The 27,062-nt window shown below is 45.3% G+C and overlaps 2 protein-coding genes and 2 long non-coding RNA genes across 13 annotated transcripts in view; 1 reads left to right on the plus strand and 3 right to left on the minus strand.

The window, feature by feature from the left end:
• Nucleotides 1–18,574, minus strand: part of LOC310671911 (gametocyte-specific factor 1-like) — a 32,267-nt gene extending 13,693 nt beyond the window's left edge. For 3 of the 7 annotated variants that reach the window (XM_083428359.1, XM_083428358.1, XM_083428362.1), the window contains exons 1-2: nucleotides 18,338–18,574; nucleotides 14,424–14,539 (exon numbers count right to left, since the gene is read on the minus strand). In XM_083428359.1, coding sequence (XP_083284485.1) covers nucleotides 14,424–14,458 — 35 coding nt within the window. In that variant the 5' untranslated portion in view covers nucleotides 14,459–14,539; nucleotides 18,338–18,574. Of the gene's footprint in view, nucleotides 1–282; nucleotides 436–14,043; nucleotides 14,079–14,423; nucleotides 14,540–18,337 lie in introns of those variants that run through there. The other 4 variants (XM_083428360.1, XM_083428363.1, XM_083428361.1 and 1 more) reach the window with 3 other exon arrangements.
• NCKAP1L (NCK associated protein 1 like) overlaps nucleotides 546–27,062 on the plus strand; it is a 68,571-nt gene continuing 42,054 nt past the window's right edge. Inside the window, exons 1-14 of one of the 4 annotated variants that reach the window (XM_083428192.1) lie at nucleotides 546–677; nucleotides 9,080–9,190; nucleotides 9,817–9,909; nucleotides 12,356–12,412; nucleotides 15,253–15,395; nucleotides 16,518–16,608; nucleotides 18,570–18,707; nucleotides 19,818–19,866; nucleotides 20,265–20,421; nucleotides 21,197–21,253; nucleotides 22,879–22,975; nucleotides 24,376–24,485; nucleotides 25,553–25,685; nucleotides 26,749–26,830. In XM_083428192.1, coding sequence (XP_083284318.1) covers nucleotides 9,086–9,190; nucleotides 9,817–9,909; nucleotides 12,356–12,412; nucleotides 15,253–15,395; nucleotides 16,518–16,608; nucleotides 18,570–18,707; nucleotides 19,818–19,866; nucleotides 20,265–20,421; nucleotides 21,197–21,253; nucleotides 22,879–22,975; nucleotides 24,376–24,485; nucleotides 25,553–25,685; nucleotides 26,749–26,830 — 1,312 coding nt within the window. In that variant the 5' untranslated portion in view covers nucleotides 546–677; nucleotides 9,080–9,085. Of the gene's footprint in view, nucleotides 678–1,596; nucleotides 1,620–1,698; nucleotides 1,810–5,279; nucleotides 5,651–9,079; nucleotides 9,191–9,816; nucleotides 9,910–12,355; nucleotides 12,413–15,252; nucleotides 15,396–16,517; nucleotides 16,609–18,569; nucleotides 18,708–19,817; nucleotides 19,867–20,264; nucleotides 20,422–21,196; nucleotides 21,254–22,878; nucleotides 22,976–24,375; nucleotides 24,486–25,552; nucleotides 25,686–26,748; nucleotides 26,831–27,062 lie in introns of those variants that run through there. The other 3 variants (XM_083428194.1, XM_083428193.1, XM_083428191.1) reach the window with 3 other exon arrangements.
• Nucleotides 20,300–22,900, minus strand: LOC310671942. The gene is made up of 3 exons (XR_014508300.1): nucleotides 22,770–22,900; nucleotides 20,801–20,980; nucleotides 20,300–20,430 (listed from the first exon to the last, which is right to left on the minus strand). It is a non-coding gene; the product is annotated as an uncharacterized lncRNA (long non-coding RNA).
• Nucleotides 23,626–26,784, minus strand: LOC310671927. Its single transcript, XR_014508279.1, has 3 exons — nucleotides 26,719–26,784; nucleotides 25,557–25,694; nucleotides 23,626–24,073 (listed from the first exon to the last, which is right to left on the minus strand). It is a non-coding gene; the product is annotated as an uncharacterized lncRNA (long non-coding RNA).

The raw sequence follows: 27,062 nt of genomic DNA on the forward strand, positions 1-27,062 counted from the left end.
ACATACAGTGTCCCAAGGTGCAGTTTGAAAGCAACTCCTTGGTAAAGCTAAGCAATGCTGCATCAAGTCATTCCCTAGGTAAGAGAGGGTATACCATAGGAACCACATGCACAGCACTTTTGGGTTCCAGGATAGAAGATAAAGGGAAGACGACAATAATACCAAGTCCTTCAGCCTACCTCCACAAACACAAATTAAGAGCACCTTACTTTCAACTTAGATTCGTTGATAGCCTTTTCTACACCCCAATCCCATTATCTGATAATACATGGAAGCACTTGCCTTGTCTGCAGCTGGCTGGCTTTGAGATAAGGGGCTGACCAGATCAAAGAGGCTGGCTTCAACAGCTGCTGAATCCAAAGTGACTCAGGTTTTAACTTACCCTGCTGTTTAACTGTAAATCCAGCCAATGGGATGGTGGCTTTCTGAAGAACTTTGTGACATCATTGTAACTAAGGCACCTATTAAAGCCATAGATACCTGATAGGCAAGTCTTGTCAGCATGGGAGGGAATTTGCATGGCCTTGGCCCTCTCCTCTCATTAAGAAAGAGCAGCAGTTTGTGCGCATGGATCTGCATACTTGCCATTCCAAGCTACAACCTTGGGCAGCCGTGCCTTGCCAGTTGCTGGGAACTGGCACATTAGCCAGATAGAGGACTTCTGTACTTTTCCATGTGTAAGACTATTCTTTTAATTCAAAAATCATGTTCAAAATTTGGGGTCATCATATATGGGTAGTGCATTGTGGGAACATGGGATTGGTTGCTGCTGTGAGGTGGAGAATGTTATTGGTAGCTGTGGCAGGGGCTGGTGTTGATTTGCTGTTCTTGCGGCAATTCAGTGGGCGATTTGCTGCTTTTGTCGGGGAGGGGACAGAGGATAGTGTGCTTTGTTGATGTGTGTGAGTGGCATTGTTGGTCTGTCGTGGGAGCGATTTTTGGCATTTCTCCCCTAAAAAAAGCTCAACAACTTTGGAGGCATTTCTCCCCTAAAAAAAGCCCCCCGCTTTCTTAAATTTATACATGGAAAAATATGGTATACATGGAAAAATATGGTATATTTCCTCAGAAAACAAACCACCATGCTTGATAGCAGAAATATGAGTTCTTTCCGCCTTCCCCAACAGTTACCATGTTATTTGCCGTTTGAAACGGTGGATTTGATTTAAATAAAATCTATTTAAATCACTAGTCAGTAAGACTTGATGTAATTTTTTTTTTAAACAGAAAGACTTATTCTTGCTGGTATAAGGTTTCATTTTTGGAATAATAAATTTCAGAGTAGTTTTTACAGTTATATCAAAAATTACTGATTTGGTTTTACCATTAGAAATACATTATTGCAAGGCTTAATAAGTTAACTGTTTACAGTCGTACCTTGTTTTGCAGCAGGATCTGTTCCGGAGCCCCAGCTGCTAGCCAAAAAGGACGCAGGGCAATGCGCTGTGCCTGTGGACGTGCATGGAGCGGTTTGCGCGTCTGCACATGCGCAAAGCGCAATTTAGCGTGTTTGTGCATGTGTGAGCTGCAAACCTGGAAGTAACCTGTAACCCGGTACTTCTGGGTTTGCTGTGGACATTTGCTGGAATGGACGCTAGACAAGGCGGACATTTGCAGAGGTATTACTGTATATTTGGACTGCTTTTCTGCTGTACTTTTTCTGGAGGGGCGGGGGGGGGGAGATACAGTTGGTAGGCCTGGGCTGGAAGAGGCTTGCCGAAAGAGCAGGCTGAGGAGAATCAGGCTGGTGGAAAGCTGGAAAAGGGGAACCAAGGACTGGAGCAGAGAACGTCAAGACTGAAGTTCCAGGTAGAGACTTTATCGTTTGGACAACCTCAGGCGAGCTCTGGGAAGAAGCGCCTGGAACCAGTGAACTTGACTGGCAAGCACTTCAAGGTCTTACAGATCTCTGTTACTAATTCCTCCTCCACCACCCCTCTTTGGATTTGCTTTGGATTCAGGTGTGTATGCTGTACAGTTAAGTGTCAGTGCAGTTGTTGGGACCCGGTGGGATTGGGAAGAGGTTGCCAGCCCTGAAGTGCCTTCAGCACTTGCCTCAAGTCCGAGTTGCACAGACATGCCACTGACTTGCACAATCACTACACAAAGATCACAAGACTTGTGGAGTATTCTGCTCACAAGGTTTGCACTTTCATTTTTACTGCTTCACACTTACTGGTAACTTAAATAGAAAACTATCTTTAGAAAGATTTCCCCCCCCCCCCCATATATATATAATTTTTAAAAAATCATTGATTTTTATTCACCCTGGTGTTACAGAAATTACCGGGGGGGGGGCACATCTTTAAAGTTAAATATTACAAATATTATGCCTGAATGTATCCTTTCAACTTGACAGCTCAGGGAAGTTACCAAGCTTTAAAAACAATATAAAATCATCTCCTTTCCCAGTTTCCTCCATTCCAAAGCTATTTTTCCCTAGAAAAGGGACTCCAGGAAGTTTCCAGAGGTGACAATTACTGGGCTCATTGTTAGCCATGGGAAGCCAAATCTCATCACCTGACTCGCCTCAGGCTCCAGACATGCAAAGGAACTTCTATTGTACTTTTGGGTGGTGGGTACTTAGGACATATTTGTCTATGCTAATCTTATACCTGAGTCTTGCCCTGCCATGTCTGCTTATGCTAATCTGGTACCAAGGACTTGTCTGGACATGTTTGCCAAGGCTAACCCCTCCCCTTTTGTGGCATGTCAGTGATGTAGCAATGATGCTGTACGAACTGTATTCTGGGATATGGTGGGAAAGTTTTAAAAGTCTTTGTCACCCCATCCTCAGGGTTTAAATTTGCTCTTTGAACCTATTGCGTAATAAACTTTGGTCTGCAGCTATTTGCTCCGGTTGGCTGGAGTCCTTCCTTTATTCCGCAGGGACCCATGGGCTCTGCCCCACGAGCTGGGGGACTGAGCAGCCTCGCACCTAGATTTTTCCTTAACACTGATTTGAAATGCCAGATGGAACCCATTAGCTAATGTTTGTGACCTGGTGATAAAAGGCAATCTTTTATTGTTTCCTGTTTGACTAGTGTGTGTGGTGTAACGAAATTCATTAATTTATTTTTACCTTTATATACCACCTTTTCCTCCAGGGAGCTCCAGGTGGTGTGCATGGTTCTCCTAGCTAGTTCATCCTCAAAACAACCCTGCGAGGTAGGTGAGGCTGAGATGGTGACTGGCCCAAGGTCACCCTGGGAGCTTTGTGGATGAGTGGGGAGTTGGACCTTGGTCTCCCAGGTCATAGGCTAACAGTCTAATGCCACACGAGCAAGTATTGTGGGAAAATATTTGGAAGTGTCTCTTCTGAAGTGCACCATGTAGGTTTGTGTTGGCTTGCAGTCTTGGGCCGAGGGAGACCTAAAGTCAAATCCCAGTATAGCCATGATGCTTGCTGACAGCTTTTGTACCAATTACTGCCTCTCAGCCACTTAACAGGCTTGTTGTGGAGTGTTACATAGCGGCTAGAGTGTTGGACCAGGACCTTGGAAGACCAGGGTTCAAATCCTCACTTAGCCATGAAACTTACTGAGCGACCTTGGGCTGGTCACTCTTGGCCTAACCTGCCTCAGTGTTGTTGTGAGGATGAATCAGAGAGAGGAGAAGCTTTTATCAATGAATCAATCTTTTCTTTCCAAAGCTGAAACCATGCTCAAGGCAGCTTACAACATGTAAAAAATTACATAATTACAGACTTAACAAAAGTAGCCATCAACAATAAATAAAACATCAAAAAGTACACATTGGACAATTTCAACACAAATCCTGAGATCTAAAAAAAGATACAAAAATAATATACTGTAATGGTCTGAATACAAGCCTCACTCCCCCCCCCCCCCCCCAATTCTGACCGTGAAAAGTTCAAGCGCGGCTTAAATTTGCGACCTTACAAAAATGGGCTTTTACGATATCGCGGCCGAACCAGACATATGGTAAAATGGAACGGGTGTGAGTGTCTGCAGAATTTTAAGAGAGCAGCTTATATTCGGGTATTGTATTTTTTTCTCTCCCCCCCCCCCTTTGAATTTTAAAGGTGTGGCTTATATTTGGGTGTGGCTTATATTCGGGCCAATACGGTAAATAATAGCAACAACTGCCCACCCTTGAGTGCCTTGGAGGAAAGGTGGAATACAAATCTAAACGTAAAATGGTGTAACTCTCATAGTGAGTGCCCTTATCTGCTTCCCAAAAAGGTGGTGGGTGTGGGTGGGTGTGAGACCCATTGCTGTTCTGTTTTTTTTTTGACTGGTGGTATTTAACAGCTACTCAATGGACAGAAGTTCAGCAGCTTGTTGCAGGAACTCACCCCCAATCATTTAGTTTGTACAAACTCGACACACACACACTCACACACGACATACGCGATGTTTCTGTTATAAATTCATAGAAAATCAACCATACATCGGATCTACACCATTCCACTTTTATTTTGCCCCATGAAGAAGAAGAAGAGGAGTTTGGATTTGATACCCCGCTTTATCACTACCTGAAGGAGTCTCAAAGCGGCTAACATTCTCCTTTCCCTTCCTCCCCCACAACAAAAACTCTGTGAGGTGAGTGGGGCTGAGAGACTTCAGAGAAGTGTGACTGGCCCAAGGTCACCCAGCAGCTGCATGTGGAGGAGCGAATGCCAACCTAGATGGTCCTAGACAGAAGACCATCAAGGACGCAAAGAACTTGCATATGGGAGTGGATTCAACTGGAACAAAGGACAATGATCAGCTCTTCCCTCTGGGGGCAGGAAACTGCCACCTCCCTTTGTCCTCCGGAAAGTACTCCACAAACTCCTCCTGCTACCCCTCTTTTTTGTGATGTATCAGTGATGTAGTTGTGTAGTTTTAGGGGTGTAGTTTGGGGGATTAGCAACTAATAAAAGTTGGGGTATTCTTTTGTTCAGGGCTTCCATCTTGTTTCACCTGGTGGCAGGTGGTAGTCCAGTCGCGACAGTCTTCAAGAAAGACCAAGCCTACTGGCTGCTGTTTTGCTCTGGTATTCCTGGCTGGTGTCCTTGTTTTTTTGTCCAAGGGAGCCCTCAGATTTCTCCGTTAACAAGCTTCACCTCCATAATTTCTATCTGCTGTCCAGTTTGAAAAAGGCACCAGGAGAAAATAGGGTAGTTCTAATTTTACAATAGGTGTGGTTTGGCAGAAGCAGCAGAGTTAGCTGTCTAGCAGGAAGAGGTTTGCTTCCGCAGAACAAAACTAGCATGATCTGCAGATCTGCTTTGCAACAGAGCTGCTGTGCTTCTTAAGCGCTCCAGCCACAGGAAGTCTCAGCCCCCAAAGGGAAGCAGCGTTCATCGCTTCTCAAGGGGGAAGTGTCAGGAGACAAGCTTGTGTGCAGCTGCCAGTGCGAAAGCAGCAACGCAGGCCCTCTGCAGCTTGTGTTGTTGGGTGTGGCCACTGCATGGCACCCAGATATCTTGCCCCCCTTTTAAATTTCCCCCTTGAAGAGATCACAGCACTGTATAGTGCCTCTGGTTTTGAGGTCTTGCTTCAAGTGAAGACTGAGAGGGCACTGAGAATTCAACAGGGAGATGTCTCTGCCCTCCGTGTATCAGCACAAGTTTGCGGAGAAGCTGACCATCCTCAATGAGAGGGGCAAGGGGGTCCTTGTTCGCATGTACAACATCAAGAAGGTAGGAGCTGATGTGACCAGTGGCAGGTCTTCGTGTTCCCTGCAGGGAAACGGTTCTGCGCCCAACTTTGAGAAGGAAGTCATAGGGTCTAGTGGTTTGGAAAAGGGGTGGTGAGGTCCTCTGCCGTGCTCTGCTCTTGGCTTGGTGCAAGAGGAGAGAATGGCTCTTACAGCCATGGGTGCAGGTAGCTAGAGATCAGGGCTGCTAGTTACTTTTATTGGGTTGAGGAAGTCCTAGGCTTCATTGATAGTAGACACAGCTCCTATTTTGATCCCAGTTGTGAAAGCACGATGCTCACCCCCCAACGAATATGAACTAGGAAAGGTCCAAGGAAGAGTTCATGGCTCTTCAGTCAACTGCTGATGCCTTCTTAGAAGCAGCTGGCAGTGGATCTAGTGGGTTAATGGAGGAAACTAGGGATTCTTGCATACTGCTGCTCTGAAAGAAAATACTTATTTTCTGGATCTGCAATCGGTCCCAATTTTCTCTAGTTCCCAGTCCTACTTCCTTGCTTTCATCAGTGCTAATCAAGCCGTTTCTTCGACTCCCAGCAGAAAGAGTTTTCTTTATTTGTCCAGCCAATTCCTTCCTCTCTTCAAGACTCCTTTTTGACCAGCACAAACCTTTCCTGAGCCACCTTAGTGTTCACATATCTACTGCAACCTTGGGTGCTCCTGACTATCCCCCCTTGGTCCATCTCCTGTCTGCCCATCTTAGTCTTGTCCATCGAATACATATCACCAGCGGTTGGAGTGGCAACTGCTCCGTATCTGTGATCTTGATCACTGTTGCATTAATGCTGTAGAAAGGTTCAGCAGGCAGAGGAAGATGTGGGAGCGGATATAAATTGCATAGGTCTGCCCTCCTCCCTTCTGTGGAGCTCAGGGAAGCTTACATTTTATCATCACAACCAGAGGTATGTTAGACCTGGGTGTGTGAGAAACTGGCCCAAAGTCATGCAGTGATCTTCATGGGGCTTTGAACCCAGGTGTGCTAATCTAACTTTTTGAACTGAGCCATTTGTTTGGCTCCTCTTTATCTTGTCTCAGTAGAAGACCTGAAAAGACGTAAATAGATCTTCCACTAGCTGAAACCTTGGAGCTATTCTAAGCTTTTTAGCAGACAAGGAGATACCACACGCATGTGGTTCCTCTTCCTGTTGCATGTGAGTGTTGGCTGAGAACTTTCTGAAGCTTCCTCTTTCTGTAGGGGCAACAGCAGATCCGATCACAGCTTACAACAGAATTGTCTTGTTGGCGGCACCTCCTTTCCCCTTCCGGTTTTGATCATGATCTCTACTGCAAACTGTCGCAGGTTCCACCACATGCACATCACTTACATTTTACCTTAGGGAGTGATTTGAGCTTGCTATCTGATTACTGTGCATGGATGGGCCTGTGTTTTTTTCTTTAAAGTGCCTCTTGAATTAGAATCTTGGATTTGACAAAACAATGTTATTTTCTTAAATGGCTGTGAATGGTCCTTTGAATGCGTGGTTCACTGACAAGGTTGGGATGGTATGATCCGAGAGGTGAATGACTGACCTTGGCAGATTCAGTATGACAGTGACTAGCTAAGCTGCTATTACTATTACGACTACAGAGAGAGTTGAGAGTTGACTGTATGGCTGTATGCTCTGTATGGTTTGTATGGGATTTGGAGTCTCTGTGGGGATCTGATGTTTTGTTCTGATCTGCTGATTTGTAGGAGTGCCTGTTGTTTACCTCCACTTATTAATAAAGTGACTGTTGCTATTGGTTATGATCTTGCCATATTAAATATCTGGTCTTATTAGAGGAAAGGGAAATGGGTACAGCTTTTAATGCAGCTGCTCATAGGATAATACCGTATTTTTCGGCCCATAGGGCGCACCTATTTTTTTTGGGGGGGGGGAATAAAGAAAAAAAATTATTCCCCCCCCCAGGCGTGGGGCTGGGGCGGGGAAAGCCCGAGCTTCCCCTGACCCCAGCCCCCAGAACAGGCAGCTCCCCGCAAGCCGTGGGAGAGCCACGTGAAGCCCGAAGCCTGGGGCGTGCTGAGCTCAGCACGCCCCAGGCTTCTGGGTGCAGGCAGCTCTCCGTAAGTCGTGGGAGGGCTGTGCGAAGTCGCGCAGCTCTCCCACGGCTTGTGGATAGCTTCCTGAAGCCTGGAGAGCGAGAGGGGTCGGTGCGCACCGACCCCTCTTGCTCTCCAGGCTTCAGCGAAAGCCTGCATTCGCCCCATAGGACGCACACACATTTCCCCTTCATTTTTGGAGGGGAAAAAGTGTGTTCTATAGGGCGAAAAAATACGGTAATCTGTAATTGGAAAAAATGTGTCAACTGGAGGATTGGACATGAATGCTGAGCCTTCTTACATGTAAAGAGCTAGGAATCCCAAACCAACATCATGAAAGCAATGATCAACCAGTCAAACTGAATCAAATTGAATTCTCTTCCTACAACTATGTTTCCTAAAGTGGTTTAACAATCTCTTCCCAGGGAACATGGGGAATTATAGCTATGTAAGGAGAACAGGGGTCTCCCAACAACTCTAAGCTTCTTAACAAACTGCTTTCCAGGGTTCTTTGCAGGAAGCCATGACTGCTTCAAGTGGCATGATGCTGCTTTAACTGTGCTGTGCAGATGGGGCCTTGCTTAAGTTTAGTGAAGTCAGAAATTACCGTATTTTTCGCCCTATAGGACGCACTTTTTCCCCTCCAAAAATGAAGGGGAAATCTGGGTGCGTCCTATGGGGCGAATGCAGGCTTCGCGGACCTCTCCGCAAACAGCAGGAGCGCTCCCGCTGCTGGCGGAGAGGTGCCTGCATGCTGAAGCCTGCGCGCGCTGAGCTCAGCGCGCCCAGGCTTCGCGGACCTCTCCGCTACCAGCGGGAACGCTCCCGCTGCTGGCGGAGAGGTGCCTGCATGCGGAAGCCTGCGCGCGCTGAGCTCAGCGCGTCCAGGCTTCGCGGACCTCTCCGCTAGCAGCGGGAGCCAGCACTGGGCTCCCACGGCTTGCAGAGAGCTGCCTGTTTGGGGGCTGGGGTCGGGGGAAGCTCGGGCTTCCCCAACCCCGCGCCTGGGGGGGAAATAATTTTTTTCCTTTATTTCCCCCCCAAAAAACTAGGTGCGCCTTATGGGACGGTGCGTCCTATAGGGCGAAAAATACGGTAGATATTCTGGGAGACTGCCGTGTTCACAGGTGGCGTCCAACTTTTGTAACATCTCCCTTGCTCTGCTGTTATTCTTATAGGCAGGTCCTATTGGCACTAAAAGGCACTCTGTGTGTGTGTTGCAACCAGAGTAGGGTAAAGGGTTAAACTTTCTTCTCCCTGGATGCTGTGTTCCTGATGAACAGTGCTACCCGCTTCCCCTAGAAATTAAACAGAGCAGCACAATTGGCATTGCACGTTGCTCAGTTCTGAGTGCAGCTTTGTTGACTTTTGCAGACATGTATGGATTCCCGGACCAAGCCAAGCTTCTTCACCGAGAAGACCATGGAATCCTCTATCAAATACATCAACAAGAAGTTTCCCAACTTGGACACACGGAGCGGCACGGTGAGACCCCATGTCAGAGCGGGAGTGGGGAGTTGGAGGGATTGTACTCTCTGGGAACAGAAAGTGGCCATTGCTATTCTCCTGGCTTAAACAAGAGTAACTTTTGCATGAGAAGAACTGCTGCCATCCTGGGAAGCATTTTCTTGATGGCCCCAAATTCCAATTACATTATATTAACTAGGATAGAGCATAGGGAGAAACATGTTCTATCCCTGAGTAGTAGGAAGCTGACTTTTACTGACCCACACCACCAACCCATTTATTTAGCCTAGTATTGTCCATGCGGACTGGCAGCAGCTGTGCATGTTTCAGGTAATGGCTTTTAACAACCCTATCTTGAAATGCAGAGAATTGAAACTGGGACCTTCTTCATACAGAGTGTGTGTTTGACCATGGAGCTCCAGCCCTTCATAATCCACATGAACGTATGAATCTAGTCAAGGGCTGTTTTCCAATTGCTCTCCAAGGAGACCTTTCCTTTTCTAGCCCTGGTACCTCCTGAGGTCCTTTCAGCTGGAGCCTAGCAAGGGAGCCACTACTGAAAAAGCTCTGCTCTGTTTCCCAGAGGAATGAGGTTGCTGGTGATCAGTCATACTTGTCCATGCTTTATTTGCTTTTCTTTACAGCAACATTTGGGACCAGTATACAAGGAGAAAGCAGATATTTTCCGGGTACTCACTTCCTATTATCAAACCTTTGTGGATGTAATGGAATTCCGGGTGAGTGTTAGTAGGGATTTGAGATGTTGCTTTTGAGGCTTCTATTGATTTGCCCTGGTCTGACTCGAAAAGCCTTCTACCTTTTTGAAAGAGGAGAGCAGTTGTTCTGCAGTTTTTCTTGACCTCTTTGTGTGAATGACAGGGATGACTGCAACTGTTGAGTGCTAAGCCTTTGTGGAGTCTTTACTAGGCCAGAAGTCTTCTCCTTGCATATAATAACTTGGCTGACCAGATGAAAAAGAAGACCAGACTCCTACACCTTTAATAGCTGTGCAAAAGTGGTCATTTCAGCTGACGGGTAAGTTATAATAAAGTGAAATAATAGTCATAATGCCAAAAAGGTCATCAGCGCATTTCCCACTTTGGCATTGCAGAATTTGGGACATGGCTGTTGTCAGAGCAAGTGGTTTCTGCATTATTACATTCTTATTCTTATTATTTATTATCATCATCATCACATTTGTATCTTACTACATTTATATCTCACCTTTCCTCCAAGGAGATCAAGGCGTGGTACACTGTTCTCCTCCTCCCCATTTTATCCTTACACCCTACCCTGTGGGATAGGTTAGGCTGAGAGACAGTGGCTGGCGAAGGTTATCCAGTGAGCTTCACAACTGAATCCTGGTCTCATGTCTCAGCCCAGCCCTCTAACTGCTATGCCACACTATCTCTAGGTGGATTTTAACTTGGACACTTTATTTATTTTTATATTAGCAGTCTCATACTTGCTATTGCTTGGGAATTCTAAGAAACCAAAAAAACCATGCAGATTTTAAATCAGTGGCTAAAATCAGTGCAGTTTTGAAAGGTTCAGTTGCCATCTTGATTTGAAAGGGCATCCAGTTGCCTCCAAACATAAATGAAAATCTGTTCCTTGATCCCAAGAACCATCGTGCAAAATTTTGTTATGATAACTTAAATGTATGGTGAACAACCAACTTTTCAAAATATATAGTAGATACAGTATTTTATCCCGTTCTCCTTCCAAATACATTTTATTCCCCAATCCTTCCTCACAATAACACTGGAATGTAGGCTAGGCATGACTACCCAGTTAGACCAATCAAGGGGTGGGGGGGGGGGTGCAGGTACAGCAACACCCCCTGGCAATGTAAAACCTGTTCAGAATAAAACCAGAAAACAGATTCTACTGTACAAAAATAGAATTAAAATGAAAAAGCAGTCACATCCGTGGACAGAGGACATTTGCTAAATAAGCAAAGCTAGCAGCCAAATAAATAATCCTGACACATCTGTGCTTAATAAGAAAGCCAGCCTCTCAAGAATGGAAGCAACAATTTTTTAAAAAAGAAAGATGAAGTGTTCATGTCTCTTTTAATGCTACACAGAGTTTATGGTTGAATTCATAATCAGGTAGATCTTTAATGTCCAAGGACAGAAACACAAACATCTGTCAGTGTCATCAGCCGCAGTCTCGAGCAAAGTCTGAGATGATTCATACAGCTTTGCGGGGGCATGGAGTGGGGAAAGGTAAATGGTTTCATGCTGGGTTGATCTTTGCAACCAGACTGTTTTAAATTGGTGTGGGTGACTGTTGTATAAAATTGGAGGTTGGCTTTTGCTGCCCAACTCCCCAAAGGACTCTGAGTCCCCTGTATCAGTTAGAGAAGAATGGATGGAAACAGGATCCAGTGAAAGCAAGGCAGATCTTTATTTTTCTGTTGCAACAGAGTCCCACCCCCCTCCTTCCAAGGAGGTGAGAGAACCCAAGAACAAAGTGTGCAGGAACCTTTAAAGACTTCAGACATTTCCCAATCCCTTAGCCAAAGAAGACCCTAAAAGCACCACACATACATCACAGAAATTTGAGAGTATGGGTTCTCCTGTCTGCCAAGATACCTGATAATGTTTTACTGATTGTATTACCTGGGCAGTCTGGCCTTTTTACCTTAGTTCTCGAATTCTGGTCATAAGCCCACCCTATCCATACATCAAATATACCCTTAAGACAGGATTTGTAAGTGAAAGAACTACTGGGAAAGGTGTCACCAAGTTATTTCCTTCTGTAGAGGAAATTATTTATAGTCATTAGGAGAACCAAGATGGCCTTTTTGATTGTTCTGTGTGCTAAAATAATGTGTACTTTTCTCAGGGAATATTTCCTACATTTTGAAGGCTAAAGATTGGCTTTATGTGAAGTGTGTGTCTGCTATGTGTGTGTCCCCTAAAATTTTATAATGGCGACCTTGGGCCAGTCAGTCTCTCCCTCTCTCTCCTCCCACCCTCTCTCTGTTTCTCTGAGTTTAATTCACCTCACTGAGTTGCTGTATTAATGTGGGGAGGGGAAGAACCAAGTACAGGCCCTTGCAGGAAAGGTGGGCTATAAATGCAATAATAAAAATGAATGATATGCAGCAATGGAGTGTGTGGAGTCCAGTTCTCTACCCCAATAGCTTCATTAATGCTAATATTTCTTCTTTAGGACCATGTCTATGAGCTGCTGAACACTATGGACGCCACCCTGTGCCACTTTGACATTGTGAGTATCTTTTGAATAAAGTATGGATGTGTTGGCTTCTGAGAATTAAAGGCAGATGGGCATTACTTTTAGTTTAATGCAGAGAGGGTATGCAACTGTGGACATTATGCCTTATATTTTTATCTTGATGCTGGGCCATTGGCAGCTTAGAAAGTCAGTTGGGGCTTCCGGTTCCTGTCTGCCTTAATGGAGTTACCTCCCACGACAACGGGAGTTCGTTGGCAAAGGTTAATCAAGGATGATTGAGGATAATTATCCCTGGAAATTCCCCCCAGGGATGGTGGGAACGGGCTACACTCGCAGATCATCTCGGTGCCTGGCTCCCACTCTGGCATAGAATGTGGGAGGCAGGGAGGCACTGAGTGCAAAAGCACTTTGCCTCTTGGTAACCCTCCAATGTCGCCATTAAGAGCAGAGGTTCTTCTGTTCGTTAAAGATTATTTGGGATTAATGTACAGATGCGTGCTGGAAATGATGGGACAAGATCAAAAACTGCCGAATTGAAACAGCTACAAGGTTGTAAAGATATGAATTGGAAAGAAGACTTCATTCAATCTAAAAAAACAGTATGTGGAGTGGGGGGGTGGAGCCAACGGCTTCATTATAAATCCTTTGTTACAAAAATGACTTGGCAAACCCCCTGAGAATGCAATAAATAAATAAACTCATATAGCAGGTGAAGATGAAGGGAGACGCGAGTATAGATATGGATTACAATAACAAACTGAACTGTGTGAGGAAAACATAATAGTATGGAATAATTTTTAAAAGACTTGGAATCTCTATGAAGATAAATCCCCCCCCCCCCCGTCTGAGGGGAGGACGGATTGGACTTTGAGGACTTGCCAGGGATTTGGCAGGGTGCCAGGCGACTCCCCTCCTGGGATTGGAAGTAATGGCAATGGAATTTTGCAGCTGCAATTGGAGGGGCTGGAGAACAAAAGAGGAGAGATCTATCTAGCGTGACACCAAGTCAGCAGCGCCACAAGGCACGACAGAGATCGGGAATAACCAAGATGGACATAATATTTGACAAAGACGTAAAGGAACAATGGATTAAGATTAATACCTCACACAGGAAGAAGAAAGGAGAACTTGACTAGTGAACTTATAAATTACTAAATGTGTTAATATGAATTGAAGTTAAAACATTGTAGCTGTGGTATAAGGGATTTTATCAGGACTGGATTGTAATTGGATTGAGCAGTAGTGTGTAAGCAGAATTAAAGGAAACTAGTAGACCTTGAAGTCCAGCATGCGGGGAGCCACCTAAATTTTATAATTGGCCATGTGATTGCTTTGTATTTGAATTGTAATTGTATTTTGGTATTGATATTATAAAGCTTATATTGGATTTTTGTAATTCAAAATTAATAAAAATTATTTAAAAAAAGAAAAAGTAAGTCAGTTGGGTGGGAATAAGGAGGCAGCAAGGCAGTAAGGAGTTGAGCGGATAGGAACCAGCTATAGCAGAAATCGTCACTGCTCCTGCTACCCAAGCAAAACTCAAACCTGACCTGAAAGCTTTGATAGATCCCTATCAGGTGAGGATAAATCAGTGGGCTGCCTGGCTGGGCAAAGTCTTACCAGAGCCTAGAAGGAAGTTAGAGCCCTTTTCCTGAGTGACTTACCACAAGGGGCAGCCAGGCATGGATCCTTAAATTCCCAGCTCTAGCTCTGGACAGGAAGTGAATGTCCTCAGTATGTGGAGAGGAAAATGGAACCTTTCTTCCCATTCCTTTTCCTGATGAAAACCCCACTTCCTGAAAGCTGCTGCTGGACTTCGTAGGGAAGCTGTTATAGGTGCAAATGGACCACAATTCAAACTTTTTGGCTATTGACAGTTTGCTAACTGAACTGTCAGTATGATTCATCCAACACATGAATGCTTGAGGAACGGTGTCTTTTTTCCATGAATCATAGGTTTGGAAGGGCTGGGCAAGGAGATGAATAAATGTTCTGTAGTACATTTTTTTAAAATGTCCAAGTAAGGAGATTTTCATTTCGTTACCTCTCAAGTCTGTTGCTGAACTGATCTTGCAGCATAGAAGTTAGACTTAGCAGAGCTCCACCTTCCTCTTTCAGCTAGTCTTGCACTCATTGGGAGGGATTGATCTCTTCTTCCTTCTGCCATTAAAAGAAAAGTATTTTGAATTCACAACTAACTAACTTTTGTAGCCCTCAAAGTAGCACTTAATTCATCAGCCGGAAGCAAGACTCCACCTAGTGTCTGTTTAGTGCTAACCATAGTTTGCCCCAATGTCTGAACTGGCAAATTATGGCTTAGTGTTTTTCCTCCGGAAAGAATTGGAAACTAGAATTTAAATGCATTTTTTATTCTGGCAGTGGAAGGCAAATACTAAATGTGGTTGACACTTGGTACATTGTGGCAAACTATGGCTACTGCTAAAACAGGAAAGTAAGAGAGAAGCTGTGTGTCAGAGCGGAGGGGGCTTCATGCAGCCTTTAGGCTCATTCACAATCCTCCAACATGGCTTGGAGACTCACACAAAGTGAGCCATTGTCTAAGGCAGGGAATGAGGAATGCCTTACAATCCCATCACAATCTGCTTAGATAAGGGATGTGGAGCCTGTGAACTTCCAGGTGTTGTTGAGACTATAACTCCATATTGCCAGTAGCTGGGAATGATGGGAATTATAGTCCCAATAACATCTTGAGAGCCACAGGTCCACCATTCCTTATCTGAGCAGATTGTGCTGAGATTCTAAGAAAAGTGCTGCTGCCAGGAGCCAGAATCTGCCCAGAGTTGATGAAGATGTCAATACATTTCCCTTTTTATCAGATAAATAAAACTGACTTTTTTTCTTTCCTTCTGCAGCATCTAAACTATGACTTCACCAAGAATTACCTTGACCTGATTGTCACCTACGCATCTGCCATCTTACTCCTCTCTCGTATTGATGACCGCAAAGGCCTGATTGGCCTGTACCAGTGTACCCATGAGATGATCCATGGATCAGGGTCAGTGTCCATATATTCCACTCCCTTGGCCCAATAGTGCATTCCTAATGCCTATAGCACCCTAGCAGGTGGATGTCTGGCCTTCTCTGGACAAGTATGGAGGAGGAGGTCACACTTCCCCCACCCCAACAGCTATTTTGCTATTGTATGCTATTATAGTTAAAAGGCCATTCCTAACTTTTAAGCTAAATATGCCATCTGTAGCTGAAACCTACCATTTTCTCAAAGATATGGGCCTTTCCAGATGTTCTGTTGTTTGGCTTTTGTGGGAGATTCAAATGCAAATTATTTCTTTTATTCTGTATTAGTATTGTTTTTGCTTTGTAAAGTGTTATGGGAGCTTTGGTTAAAGAGCCGCTAATAAGGAGTGTAAATAAACAAATTACTCCCCCCCCCCACTCCTATGCCCCCCAAGCTGGCCCATCTATTGAAAGGTAATTGCATTAAACACTAGTATTTTGATATGGAAAACACAGTTCCTCCCTCTGCTTTCCTCCTTAACAAAAGGATTGCATGGAATGTCCTTGTGCAAATGTCACAGATACCTGTGACACCGTTGGTGGTGGTGACCCACACATTTCATTCTGCCATGCCTTCACCCTTTTGAGAAATTTACAAAACAATGCTTTTGATTTGTTTCTGCAAATTTTCTAGAAACAGGGCACTCCATGATGCCCCTTTCCACCAGCAGCACTCAAGTCGTCTCTTATCCTGGAGGAGAAACACCAGCCAGGCTTCCACCTCCTCCTCAGCAATCCCCTTGCTTTTCTTTATTCCCCTCACCCCACCACCAGCATGGGAGCACACATCTTCTTCAAGAAGGAAAGAAAGAAAAAAGCAGTGAAATAGGCCAATCCCACCCCATAATCCTGTCATCACCACAGCATGAGAATCCCTTCTCCTGCAAGGCCACCCTCCCACACTTTTGGAGACCAGGTGTTGCATTCTCCTGTGTTTTGTGTTGTTGCCTGGATTGTTCCCATAAGGTTCTCTGGAGCCCAGGGCTTCTGTCATTGGAGCACTTGTCATGCTCTTGCAGTGAAATGGGTGGGCACTGTCAGTGATGGAGGAGGGCTTCTGTTGCTGGCAAACACCTCTGACTCATTCCTTATCTGGCTATAGTGATGCCAGTTTCCCTCGGTTGGGTCAGATGATACTGGAGTATGAGAATCCCTTGCGCAAGCTGATGGAAGAGTTTGGGCCCCATACCAAGGTGAGATTAAAATAAAGAATGAAGTGGGAGGCTTGGGAGGCACCAAAGGAAAGTGTATGAGGACAGTGTGGTGCCCACAGGCCTGGCGTTGGGGTTTCAGCATTAGACTCTATCTCCATTAACTTCTTAGCACATCTAGATTCACATTATGATTTTGTAACATGCATTCTTCCTGCGTGTGTTGCTGTGTTCTCAAGAATGAGAGTGTTGGTTTTTATGCAGTATCATTAAGCTTTGTCCTGAATCAGACCAGTGGCTCATCTAGTCTTGTCAAATTGTAGAGTCTGACTGGCAGTGGCTCTCCAACATCTTTCCCAGTGCTTGGTCCTGTGAGATCCCTTTTGTTAGAGATGTGAGGAATTGAACATACAAGGTGTGACTGGAAAGTTCGGTGAGTGGTCACAGAAATTGGACAGCAAGAAATATTCGAACATACAGTCGGCATCAGAAACCCACGAAATGCTCACAATTGTGTACGGAGATGAAGCTGTAACTCAAAAGCCAGTGTGTGAGTGGTTTAAGCGTTTCCATGAAGGGAGGCAACCATTGAAGATGACCCTCGGTCTGGCAGACGGTTGATGAGCAGAACGACGGCAAATGTCGACAGAGTTCATGAGTTACTGAAGTGGGATCAGCGTTTGTCCATCCGAATGATGATGGAAGAATTGCATATTCCATGTGAAATGGTTACTGAGTTGTCCCACCCTTCAAATTCTCCCCATCTGGCCCTATCAGATTTCTTTCTTTTTCCAAAACCGAAATCTGCTATGAAAGGGCACAGATTTTCCAACATTTCACATGTCCAAGCTGCTGTGACCAGGGAACTGAAAGCAGTACGAAAAGAGGACTTCTCCAGAAGTTTCTAACAGTTCTACGCATGTTGTCAATGGTGCATTGTATCAAAAGGCCTGTAACATATGTATGTTCAAATATTTCTCGCTGTCCGATTTCTGTGACCATTCACCAAACTTTCCGGTCACACCTTGTAGAATCATAGAATGGTAGAGTTGGAAGGGACGTATTCCAAACCCCTGCAATGCAGGATCTCAACTAAAGCACCCATGACAAAGGGCCATCCAACCTCTGCTTAAAAATCCCCAAGGAAGGAGAGCCCACCACCTCAGAACCTGGGAACTGATGTGTGCAAAGCATGTGTTGTATCTCTGAATTGTGGTTCCATGGAGGTGAATGTGGTTCTGTAGTTGGTCGGAGAGAATGAACATTCTTTGCTCCAATTTCTCATGGTGTTGGCTGAAGGTAGCCCAATTACAGTTCTTATTGTGAGCTTCTTCCCTTTTCTTTTGCTGCTTCACAAGTGTATACAAATAACATTTTGAGAAATGTGTGGGGAGTTTTGGTGGCAGCCATGACTGGAACAGGAAGTAAAAAAGAGGGAAGTAGGTAAACTGCAAAACCAGAAAAGCTAATAATTAAGTCACCCACATTCTGGAGGGGGGCGGGGCAGGGTAGAGAAGGGATAGGGGAGGAAGGAGGACAAATTTATTCAGCTTTTCAGCAAACACTGGATGATCCCAAATCAAGCAGGAGTTAGGTGAATGTGTCTGTGTTGCAGAATTGGTCAATCCAGTTAAAAATTTCGGTTAATATTTGGATGATAGTTTGCCATCTGTGGGTAGAGTACAAGTTGAGGAAAACACATAAGTGTGGGGCACTTGTAGGGGAGAAGTAGTGGGTGACCAGTGGATACTTAACTTTCCCTGGTAAATACCTGTAAATCTGGCTGAAGCTGAGCTGTGGGGGAAATTCCTCCAGGGGAGCATTTGCAAGAGAGAACAAAGCAAGTATGGGAAGATTTAAGTGCTCCTCCCACCTGGTTGATGCTTCTTCATGTCATGTGTGCCAAGGGTAACATGTAGTTCTGCTTTCTTCTCTCTCTCTCTCTCTCTCTCTGTCTCTCTGCGTTTTGTCATTTCCTGCTGCTAACAGAGTTCTCTTTCCAGGCTGTGAGCAATGCACTTCTTTCGCTGCACTTCCTCTTCGCCCGTAGAAACCACTCAGCTGATCAGTGGCGAAGTGACCAACTCTTCAGTCTGATCAGCAACCCCGCGAACATGCTAGCTCCTGCCAGTTCAGACACGGTGAGCGTGTCCGTGTATAGAGACAGTGACACTTTTGCTACCTCTCCAGCACAGCCCAAACTCAGGCTTTCTGGACCATCTTAAAATCAGAGGCCTGCATTTTGGATCAGCAGTGCTGCCTTTTACAGAGCTCATATATGCAGGCTCTGCCCTCTTGTAGATGTTTCTTGAGTTTCAACGGACTTCAGTGAGATAAGCCACTGTTTCCCAGCATGCAGTGCAAGCTGATTGTGATGTCATTGAGGCTATAATGCTAACAAGTTCTGTTACTATTGGCAGTTGAGCTAGAGCAGGGATGCGGAACCAGTTTGATGGCAGTGCTTTGTGGGCACCTGCAGGGTGGGGGTGAGCACATGCCACCCAGGCGCACCAAGTGATTTTCAATGAAGGGGCTGGGCCCCTCAGCGTTCTGCAGCAGCCGTGCAGACAACTGTGGGATGTGCTCATGTCACAGGAGTAAGCCGCGGGGTGTCCCCACGACACATCATCACTTGTGCAGGCTGCAGGAGGGCACTGGTGTCATGTGTGCATGTTGTAGGGTGCGCTGATGTTGCATGGCCCTGGCCCTCTCAGTCACGGCCCCGGCCCCCTCAATCATGATGCCACCAGAGGGTGAGGCTACAGAGACAGAAAAGAGAGCAGGGTAATGGATGTGAATCTTCAGTTTGTAGAGTGGGCTACTTTCCACCTATAGACAAGTTAAGGTTCTATGTGGGCAAGCAAGAGGCATTACCATGGTTCCGGGCACTTGAAAGAGGCCTGAAGCAGGGCCAGTGAAGGAGGTGACCTAGAGAGAAGGGGTTTGGCCTTGGGAAGAGATAGGGCTTGGGGAGAGTCCCAGAGGCTGCAAAAAGGGAGTCTGGAGCGCTGCAGGCCTGAGTTCCCCCCACCTCTAAGCAAGAGAGTGAACTGCTGCAGCAGACTGTAATGCTGGCTGTTCTACCAAATGGTTCCCCTGGTCACCCAGTGAGGCCTTGCTACTCCAGACCTCGTAGAAAATTATGCTGCACACGTTAAAAAACCTTAGTAGAGGCACTGAGTATTTAGGAAGGAAGATGATGATACCAGATTTCTGTAGGCAGAAAACTCATATTTCTTTCCTGTTCCCAGATGGCCTGTGAATACCTTTCTCTGGAGGTTCTTGAGCGATGGATTGTGAGTAAGTTGACACATTGTTCTTTGCTGATCTGGTAGGCTGGGGAGGATCCAGGCTGGATGGTCAACCTGGAATCTTGACTCAGTATAGCAAGAAATCTTATCCAGAGCTGGATAATCATAGCCAAAAGGTGCAGAAATTGTCCAAGATCATCTCCATTGGCCGCAGTGGGCATAGGTAGACATATGCTTGCGCTCTGGGTTCCCCACCCCCTGCCTCACAAACTTAGCACCCAGGTAAATTCTAGGGCAAGAAACGCTATGGTTTGTAATGCATTGCTTGATTTGCACAATTCATTTTGCTCCTGGAAGTGGGTGGCAGGGAGGGGCTAGCTGCTGTACGGAGCAGGGAGGGTCCATTGCTTCCTTATCCTTGCCTTTGACCATCTTCTACCCCTGCAGTTGGGTTCTTGCTGTGCCACAGCTGCCTGGGCTCTACCCAAAGCTGTCTGGATCTGTGGCGGGCAGCTCTCCGTGGCTCTCTCTACATTGCTCTAGTACGGGATGAAGTGCTTTCTATTCACAAAGTGGCGGAGGAGGCCTTCAGCAGCATCAAAGGGTAAGAGACCTGTAGAGGTGAGATAGACCCACAGGCAAATTTTGGCAGGTTTGAATTCCCTCTTTTACACTAATGTTAGAAGCACAGGAGTGGTACAGTTGTGAAGACTATGACTGGGAAGACCTGGATCCAAATTCCCACTTGACTATGAAGCTCACTTGGGTGAGGCTTGGGTAAATTGCCAACTCTTAGACTAACCTACCTGACAGGGTTGTTGTGAGGATAAAATGGGGGTGAGGGTTGATGAAGGGCTGTGCATACCCCCTTGAGCTCCTTGGAGGAAAGGCAAGTTATAAATGTGCTTATGAGTGGGAGCGTCCTCCTGTTTTGTATTTGTTCACCCTCTGTATACATGAAACTGTCACCCACTGAGTCACACCTTCTGTCCTTCACGGCCAGGACTGCTGATTGTGACTGGCAGTTGCTGTCCAGAGAGTCAAGTGCAGGCCTTTCCATACTTTCTTCCTGAAAGTACTTTCTTTATCTGCAAATGCCCTGGATTGAACTTTTGACCTTCTGCACGTACAGTATGTTCTCTGCTCCTGAGCTGTAGCTTGTCCTGGAAAACATCACAAGAGACAAGAAAGCTTTGGTGTAGCCATTTTAAAGTGAAGGGTTTGCCAGTGTGCCACTGGATTTTTAAAATCATTCAATTTTTTAGAAAACTTGTCCTTGCACAAAGTTGGCTCTGCTTGGATGGACGAAGCAACAGAACACAACATAATGTTTTGGAGGGGTTTGGCTGTGATCTCAGTGTCTCTCTCTCTCTGCACAGTTATGGAAAACGCATAGCTGATATCAAAGAATGCAAAGAGCACGCTGTAGCAAACAGGTAGGAACGACCCTTTGCATTCTTGCTCATTGCTTTGTCTGCCGTGCTACTGCCTAAGTCTGCACTTTGTCTGCTCCAGGGTTTTCCTAGTAGATAACCAGGTCTCTTCTGCTTAATACTTTGCCTCACTAGCTTTACCTTTCCCCTCATGTCTGAAATTTGTTTCTCAGCCCCATTTGACCGATATCCCCATCATCCCTATTTCTTCATTATATTCCTTTTTTAAATTTTTTTTAAAAATAATATTTATTAAGTGTTTAATAGTTACAAAAAGAAACAGAATAAAAAAGAAAAGAAGAAACAATAAAAAATTTAACAGACAATACATCAAAAAGAAAAAGAAAAAACAATGTCACAGAACAACAAGAAAAAACTAAAACATTTAAAAACACATCCAAATTTCATTTCTTTATCTTTCATATGCTTGTTTCCTTGACTTCCTCGCACCTCCCTTTTTTGTATTCTAGTTCAAATTAGCTGGTTCAACAAATCCTTTCCCTCTTTCTCAATTTTTGTTCTATAATTTATCCTAACACAGTTTAACTTTAAATTTTCTACTTTAACGCATTAACAATTAATTTTTGTATAATTCTTAATAACACTTTTGCTAAAACCATGTAACTTCATCCCAATATTCTTCTAACATTCATTAATTTTCTTCATTGTATTCCACCAGCTGCCCTTTGTTACTGAAGTTGCCACCATTTGCCTTATAAACTAGATGTCCTCCGTTAAGTCTGTGGTCCTGTACATCAGGGGTTACTAACCCTTTTTGGCATCTCGCTGCTTTCAGCCATGGCCAACCTTCTGGGTGGGGGAGCAGGCCAGGGGCAGGGGTGGCTAAAACTGGGTGTATCCATCCCACATGCTCAGGCACACACAGACACTTGACCTCATTAGCTATCTGTGCAAAGAAGCTGTTAAGACACAAGCTCCCTCTCTGCTCACCTCATCCAGTGATGGGTCTAGTGGCCAGGAAGGGGACAGTTTGACTCCCCATTGGAAAAACTGAACTCTGCCCACCCTCTAGCTGTGTCTGCTTTGTTATATATGTTTCTGCCACCACTACCAAAATCAGTCGGTTCTTGGAGGGCTTGTAAAATCTGCTTGGAGGACTGGATCAGACTTCCAAAACAGGGGTTAGCCATCACTGTCGTATGCACTTTCTCCCACTTTGAAGCCCCACTGAAGTTAGTGGGACTAATTCCTGAATAGACATGTAAAGGATTGCACCATAAATCTCCTTTGGAGAAGGGGGAAAGGTAGCCACACTTTTCTGCAGCTCCTCCTGCATGTTCCCTCTGAGGTCCTGCCATCCACCTGCTCCCTCATCTATTGCACAGCACATCTAGGAGTCTGCCCAGCCTGAGCATTTGGTGGACCATTCTAGGCCTCATGCGAGGGCATCCAGTTGTTTGTCATTTAATAATAAAAGCACCATTTAATGATGGTGCTTTTATTTCAATTTTCTGCCTGTAGTTCCAAAATAACTTGACCAGCTTTGGGTACTATGTACCTTGACTAAGTAGCTGGGCATTGTCATTTGCTGCTGCTTGTGGTGTGTCAGATGGGGCATGGGACAGCTGTCATCTTCATGTGTGAACCTTCCAGCGGTGTCTTGACAGTGGGCAGCTGCATCGAGGTCGGCGCCATTTCCTGAGGAATGCTGTACGGGAAATGGAGACCATTCTGGCCAACGAGCCAGGGCTTTTGGGGCCAAAGGCAAGTAGACAAGAGCTGGGAATGTGGGAGAAGACAGTCTTGCATGCATGATGTGTTTGAGTTGGGCAAGTGGGCAAACAGACGTGTGTGTGTGTGCGCACGCCTTTATGCATTTGCCTGTGTAAGTGCGCCTGGGAAGAGGAAGCCAAATGTAAGGGTGTGTATACATATTTACCTGTTAATTGAAAACAAGCAATTATAGATCGATTTTCAAATTAAAATAATGAAACGTTAACATAAAACCGCAGCATAAAAACAGTGCAGAACCAGAAGAAGGTGAATTTCAATCTGAATAATCACAACCATGCACCTGACGTTAAACTCCAACAAAGCCTGGGTGAACAGCCAAGTCTTCAGCCGATGCTGACAACTCATCAGTCTTAGCAGGGAAACTGTCCCAAAGCTGGGGCACCAGCACTGAGGACCCTTTACCCCATGTTGCTGCCAAATGCTGTGTTGACCTTGTATTCGAGTCTGACTTGATACGAATGTGGTCCTTACCTATAGTGGCTTATTTTTTGACATCATACAAAACCACAGTAGAAAGGGGTAGGGCAAGAAGGGTTGTCCAAAAAGCAGTGCCTGTTTTTATCCTGAAATTCATGTAGTTTCTTGAGAATCAAAGCTTTTACTAAAAACAAACCATCATATTTCCAGCTTTCCTGGTTGCTTTATCTTTATAATGTATCTGAGCAGTCCCAAGGGCATCTGCAGCAGTCACTACAAGCCAAACTGTATGCAGCGGGTTGCATCTTTTAACCACCGGGTGCTCCAGTCATGAGCAAAGTGAAAAGTGCGATTTAGATGGCAAAGGCAGCTGCCCTCCCCAGTGCTTCTCTTCCTTCCAGCAGGTTTTCTTCCAGTCAGGCAGAGCGTGAGGGAAAATGGCACTGAGAGTTTCCAGGAGGGGGGGTGTGTGTTGCGTGTGTGAGGAAAGAAATCCTGTATAGGAACATTTATGTATTTATAGATCTATGTAGATCTATTCCATGCATAAGTATTTATGTTTCCAGTTTTTACCCTTCTGCTTTTCTCATCTTCACATATTGATGATCCTCTCAGGTCTCTCCTATTCCATGTTCCCTTTCTCCTTCATCACTACAGTAGCAAAAGGAAAATTTGAAGCACAGGAAAACATAAGCCAGAACAAGCTGCAATCAACAAATGTCATTAATTTGCATGATGGATCTCCCCGCGCCCGCCCCGCCCCCGTTTTAGGCTTCTCATTATGCAATACACAATTAAAGGACATCGGCTAAGTAGAATAGAATAGCTTTTTAAAAAGTTAATGTGCAGTGTTGGGCCATATTGAACGTCCCTTTCTTGAGCTGACCTTACTGATTTGAAGGGAGGGAATATTTTTCTCATAAAGTCCCTTCTCCCTCTTTCCCCCACAACAGGCTGTTTATGTCTTCATGGCCTTGTCCTTCTGCCGTGATGAGGTAACCTGGCTTTGCCGACACAGTGAACATGTTAGCAAGAGCAAGAACCCAGAGGAATTCACTGACAGGTACTGATTTGGGTGGTTTTTGCTTAAACTATTTATGAATAATCATCATATATACACGTGACCCTGAAACACAAAACCAATACACAAATCATAATTACATTCTGATATTAAAAAGTTCTATGTCTGCATCTATTCTAGAATTAGAGTCCAATTTTCCTGCCCCTGAAATGTCTCTTTGTGTGACGTTTTTTCTTTCCCACAAATCTTTTTATGACATGTACTGATCGGGTGGGTTCCAAGACTGGGGGTGTGGCTTGAAGATGGGGTGGAGGAGATGGATGCCAGCATGTTGAGCACAGATGGATCTTGCCCCCCTCCAGTTCTTGGCCATGTAGCGCAGAGTGAACCCCTGAAAAGGAGGATGCAGCTTCTGTACCCCTAAGAGCTGGCGAGAAGCGGGGAATACAACCGTTCTCCTTGGTCTCACATTTTGGGGCAGTGCCATGTGAGAATGGAGGGAAGGGAAGAAGCTAATGCTTGGCGGAATTAGGTAAAATTCCCCTGGCATGAACTTGGGGAGTATTGTATCCAGGCTGGCAGATCAGAGGTGTGTATTTGTAGGTGTTAACAGCCAAGGGAACCTCACACAAACAGCATACTGGGACACCTAGTTCATAGAATCACAAAATTGTTGAGTTGGAAGGGACCCTGGGGATCATTGAGTCTAACCCCCTGCAATGCAGGATTATGCAGCTGCCCATACAGAGATCAAACCTGCCACACTGCCGTTACCAGCGCCACACTCTTAACCAACTGAGCTATCCTCTCCCTATATTTCATCCAAAGTCTCATCTATCCCCCCCTTCAATGGCATTCTGAAAGTTAGTTTAATCTCCTTTTTTAAGAAAGCATTTGGATTGTAGTTAACTGCTTTATTTATTGTATTGGTTTATTAATCTGCTGAAATGATTCTGTAGGTGTACTATGGGACTGTGAATTCTTCCTTACCCCACTATTCTTTGTGTTCATTTTTTTAAAATTCGTCAGCTGCCTTTTTATAAGGAAAGGTGGGGTTCCAAATGTTTTAAATAAGCCAACAAATGTTCTGTCCTGCCTCTCACCAATAGCTACCTGGCTGAGCTGCTGTTTCTGATGGAAAAGCTCCGTCGCCTCGTCCGACGGCACCAAAATATCCTCCAGCGCTACCACGTACAGTACTTGTCACACTTCGATGCCCAGGTGCTCAGCAACATTATCCAGGTATGGGAGCTGCAAGGAAGGAGGAAGACGTGTGGTTGGTGGGATTATGTGTGGTAGTCTGTAGGAGCTCCCAATTCCAGTGAGATTCCTTAGTACCAAACAGATGTGAGAAAGGAGAGAATTGACAGAGAATGATAAAAATGCTGCAGATTAGGCATATATCAGTGTTAGGGGTGCATGCTTTGCATGAAAATAGTCCCTGGCAATCTCCAGGTTCCCAGATCGCAGATACTAGAGCAGACTGCTAGTGAGAGTCGACAAATCTAAGAATGGTAGAGTTGGAAGGGTCCAAAAGCCTCATCTAGTCGAACCTTCACAATGCAAAAAGAGCAGCTTTTCTCAACCCAGTCCCCTACAGATATTTTGAATTACAGCTCCCTTCAGCGATGATGGGTGCTATAGTCCAAGAACATCTATTCTGGAGGGCATCAGGCTGGGCAAGGCTGAAACGGACCAACAGCCTGGCGTGGTATAAAGCAGCTTGACACAGTCTGCTGTGATGCTGTAGAAGAGAATCCTGTTCACAAGGCGGGTGCTCGCATGAAGTAGGGTGAAGCAATTTGCCCTGGGTGGACAGTGCAACCCCTGCTCCTGCTGTTGCACCGCTAACAGCCACGCCACAGCTTCACCTGTGCCACTGTTGCTGCCACCACAGTGCCCTTGCCCTCAGCACTAACACACCCTCACCCCTGCCATTGCGTCATGGTGGCAGGGTGGACACAACGGTGGGGCAGGGAGAGGTACCAGATCTGCTGGGGGTGGGGGCAACACGTTTTTGCCTGCGGAGACAAAACATCCCAGGCCTCCCCTTAATTCACAAGCCAGAAATTATACAAGAGAACAAAGGGGGCACTCGGGGATTATATCCTTGTCCTGAGGCAATCATTTCTTGAGTTTATGAGTGGCCTCACTGCCCAAAGGCACTCAAGGGATGTACAGGTTTAAAACTGGCACATCAATTCATTAAATAATCACATTCACTGAAATCCATTGCAAAGAAGCTGCTGTATATAAATGCAAATAAAGCACTAGCCTCGTCTCTGAGCCCTCTTGCCTCTTGCAGGACCTGACCGTGTGCCCTGAAGAGGAGTCTGTGATTATGTCATCCTTTGTGAACTCACTCTCATCCCTAACCATCAAGCAAGGTAATTATTGTGTCAGCTGGAGGTTGCTATGGATGTATGTAGGCATTTTAACCCTTCCTGTACAAGAGTAACTCAAATTGAGTGCCAAGGGAGGGTTAGGCTTTGTGATTGGAATATATTTGGCAAGTTGTGCATAATTTGTGTGGTTTTTTTGAATCCTGCTTGTGTTAGCAGTGGGGTGGGGAAAATCTTTCTGGCTGAAGGAAGCTCTGCTGGCTTTGGCTTCTGAGAG

Source organism: Podarcis tiliguerta, assembly GCF_965153285.1.
Source record: "Podarcis tiliguerta genome assembly, chromosome: 2".
Lineage (NCBI taxonomy): Eukaryota > Metazoa > Chordata > Lepidosauria > Squamata > Lacertidae > Podarcis > Podarcis tiliguerta.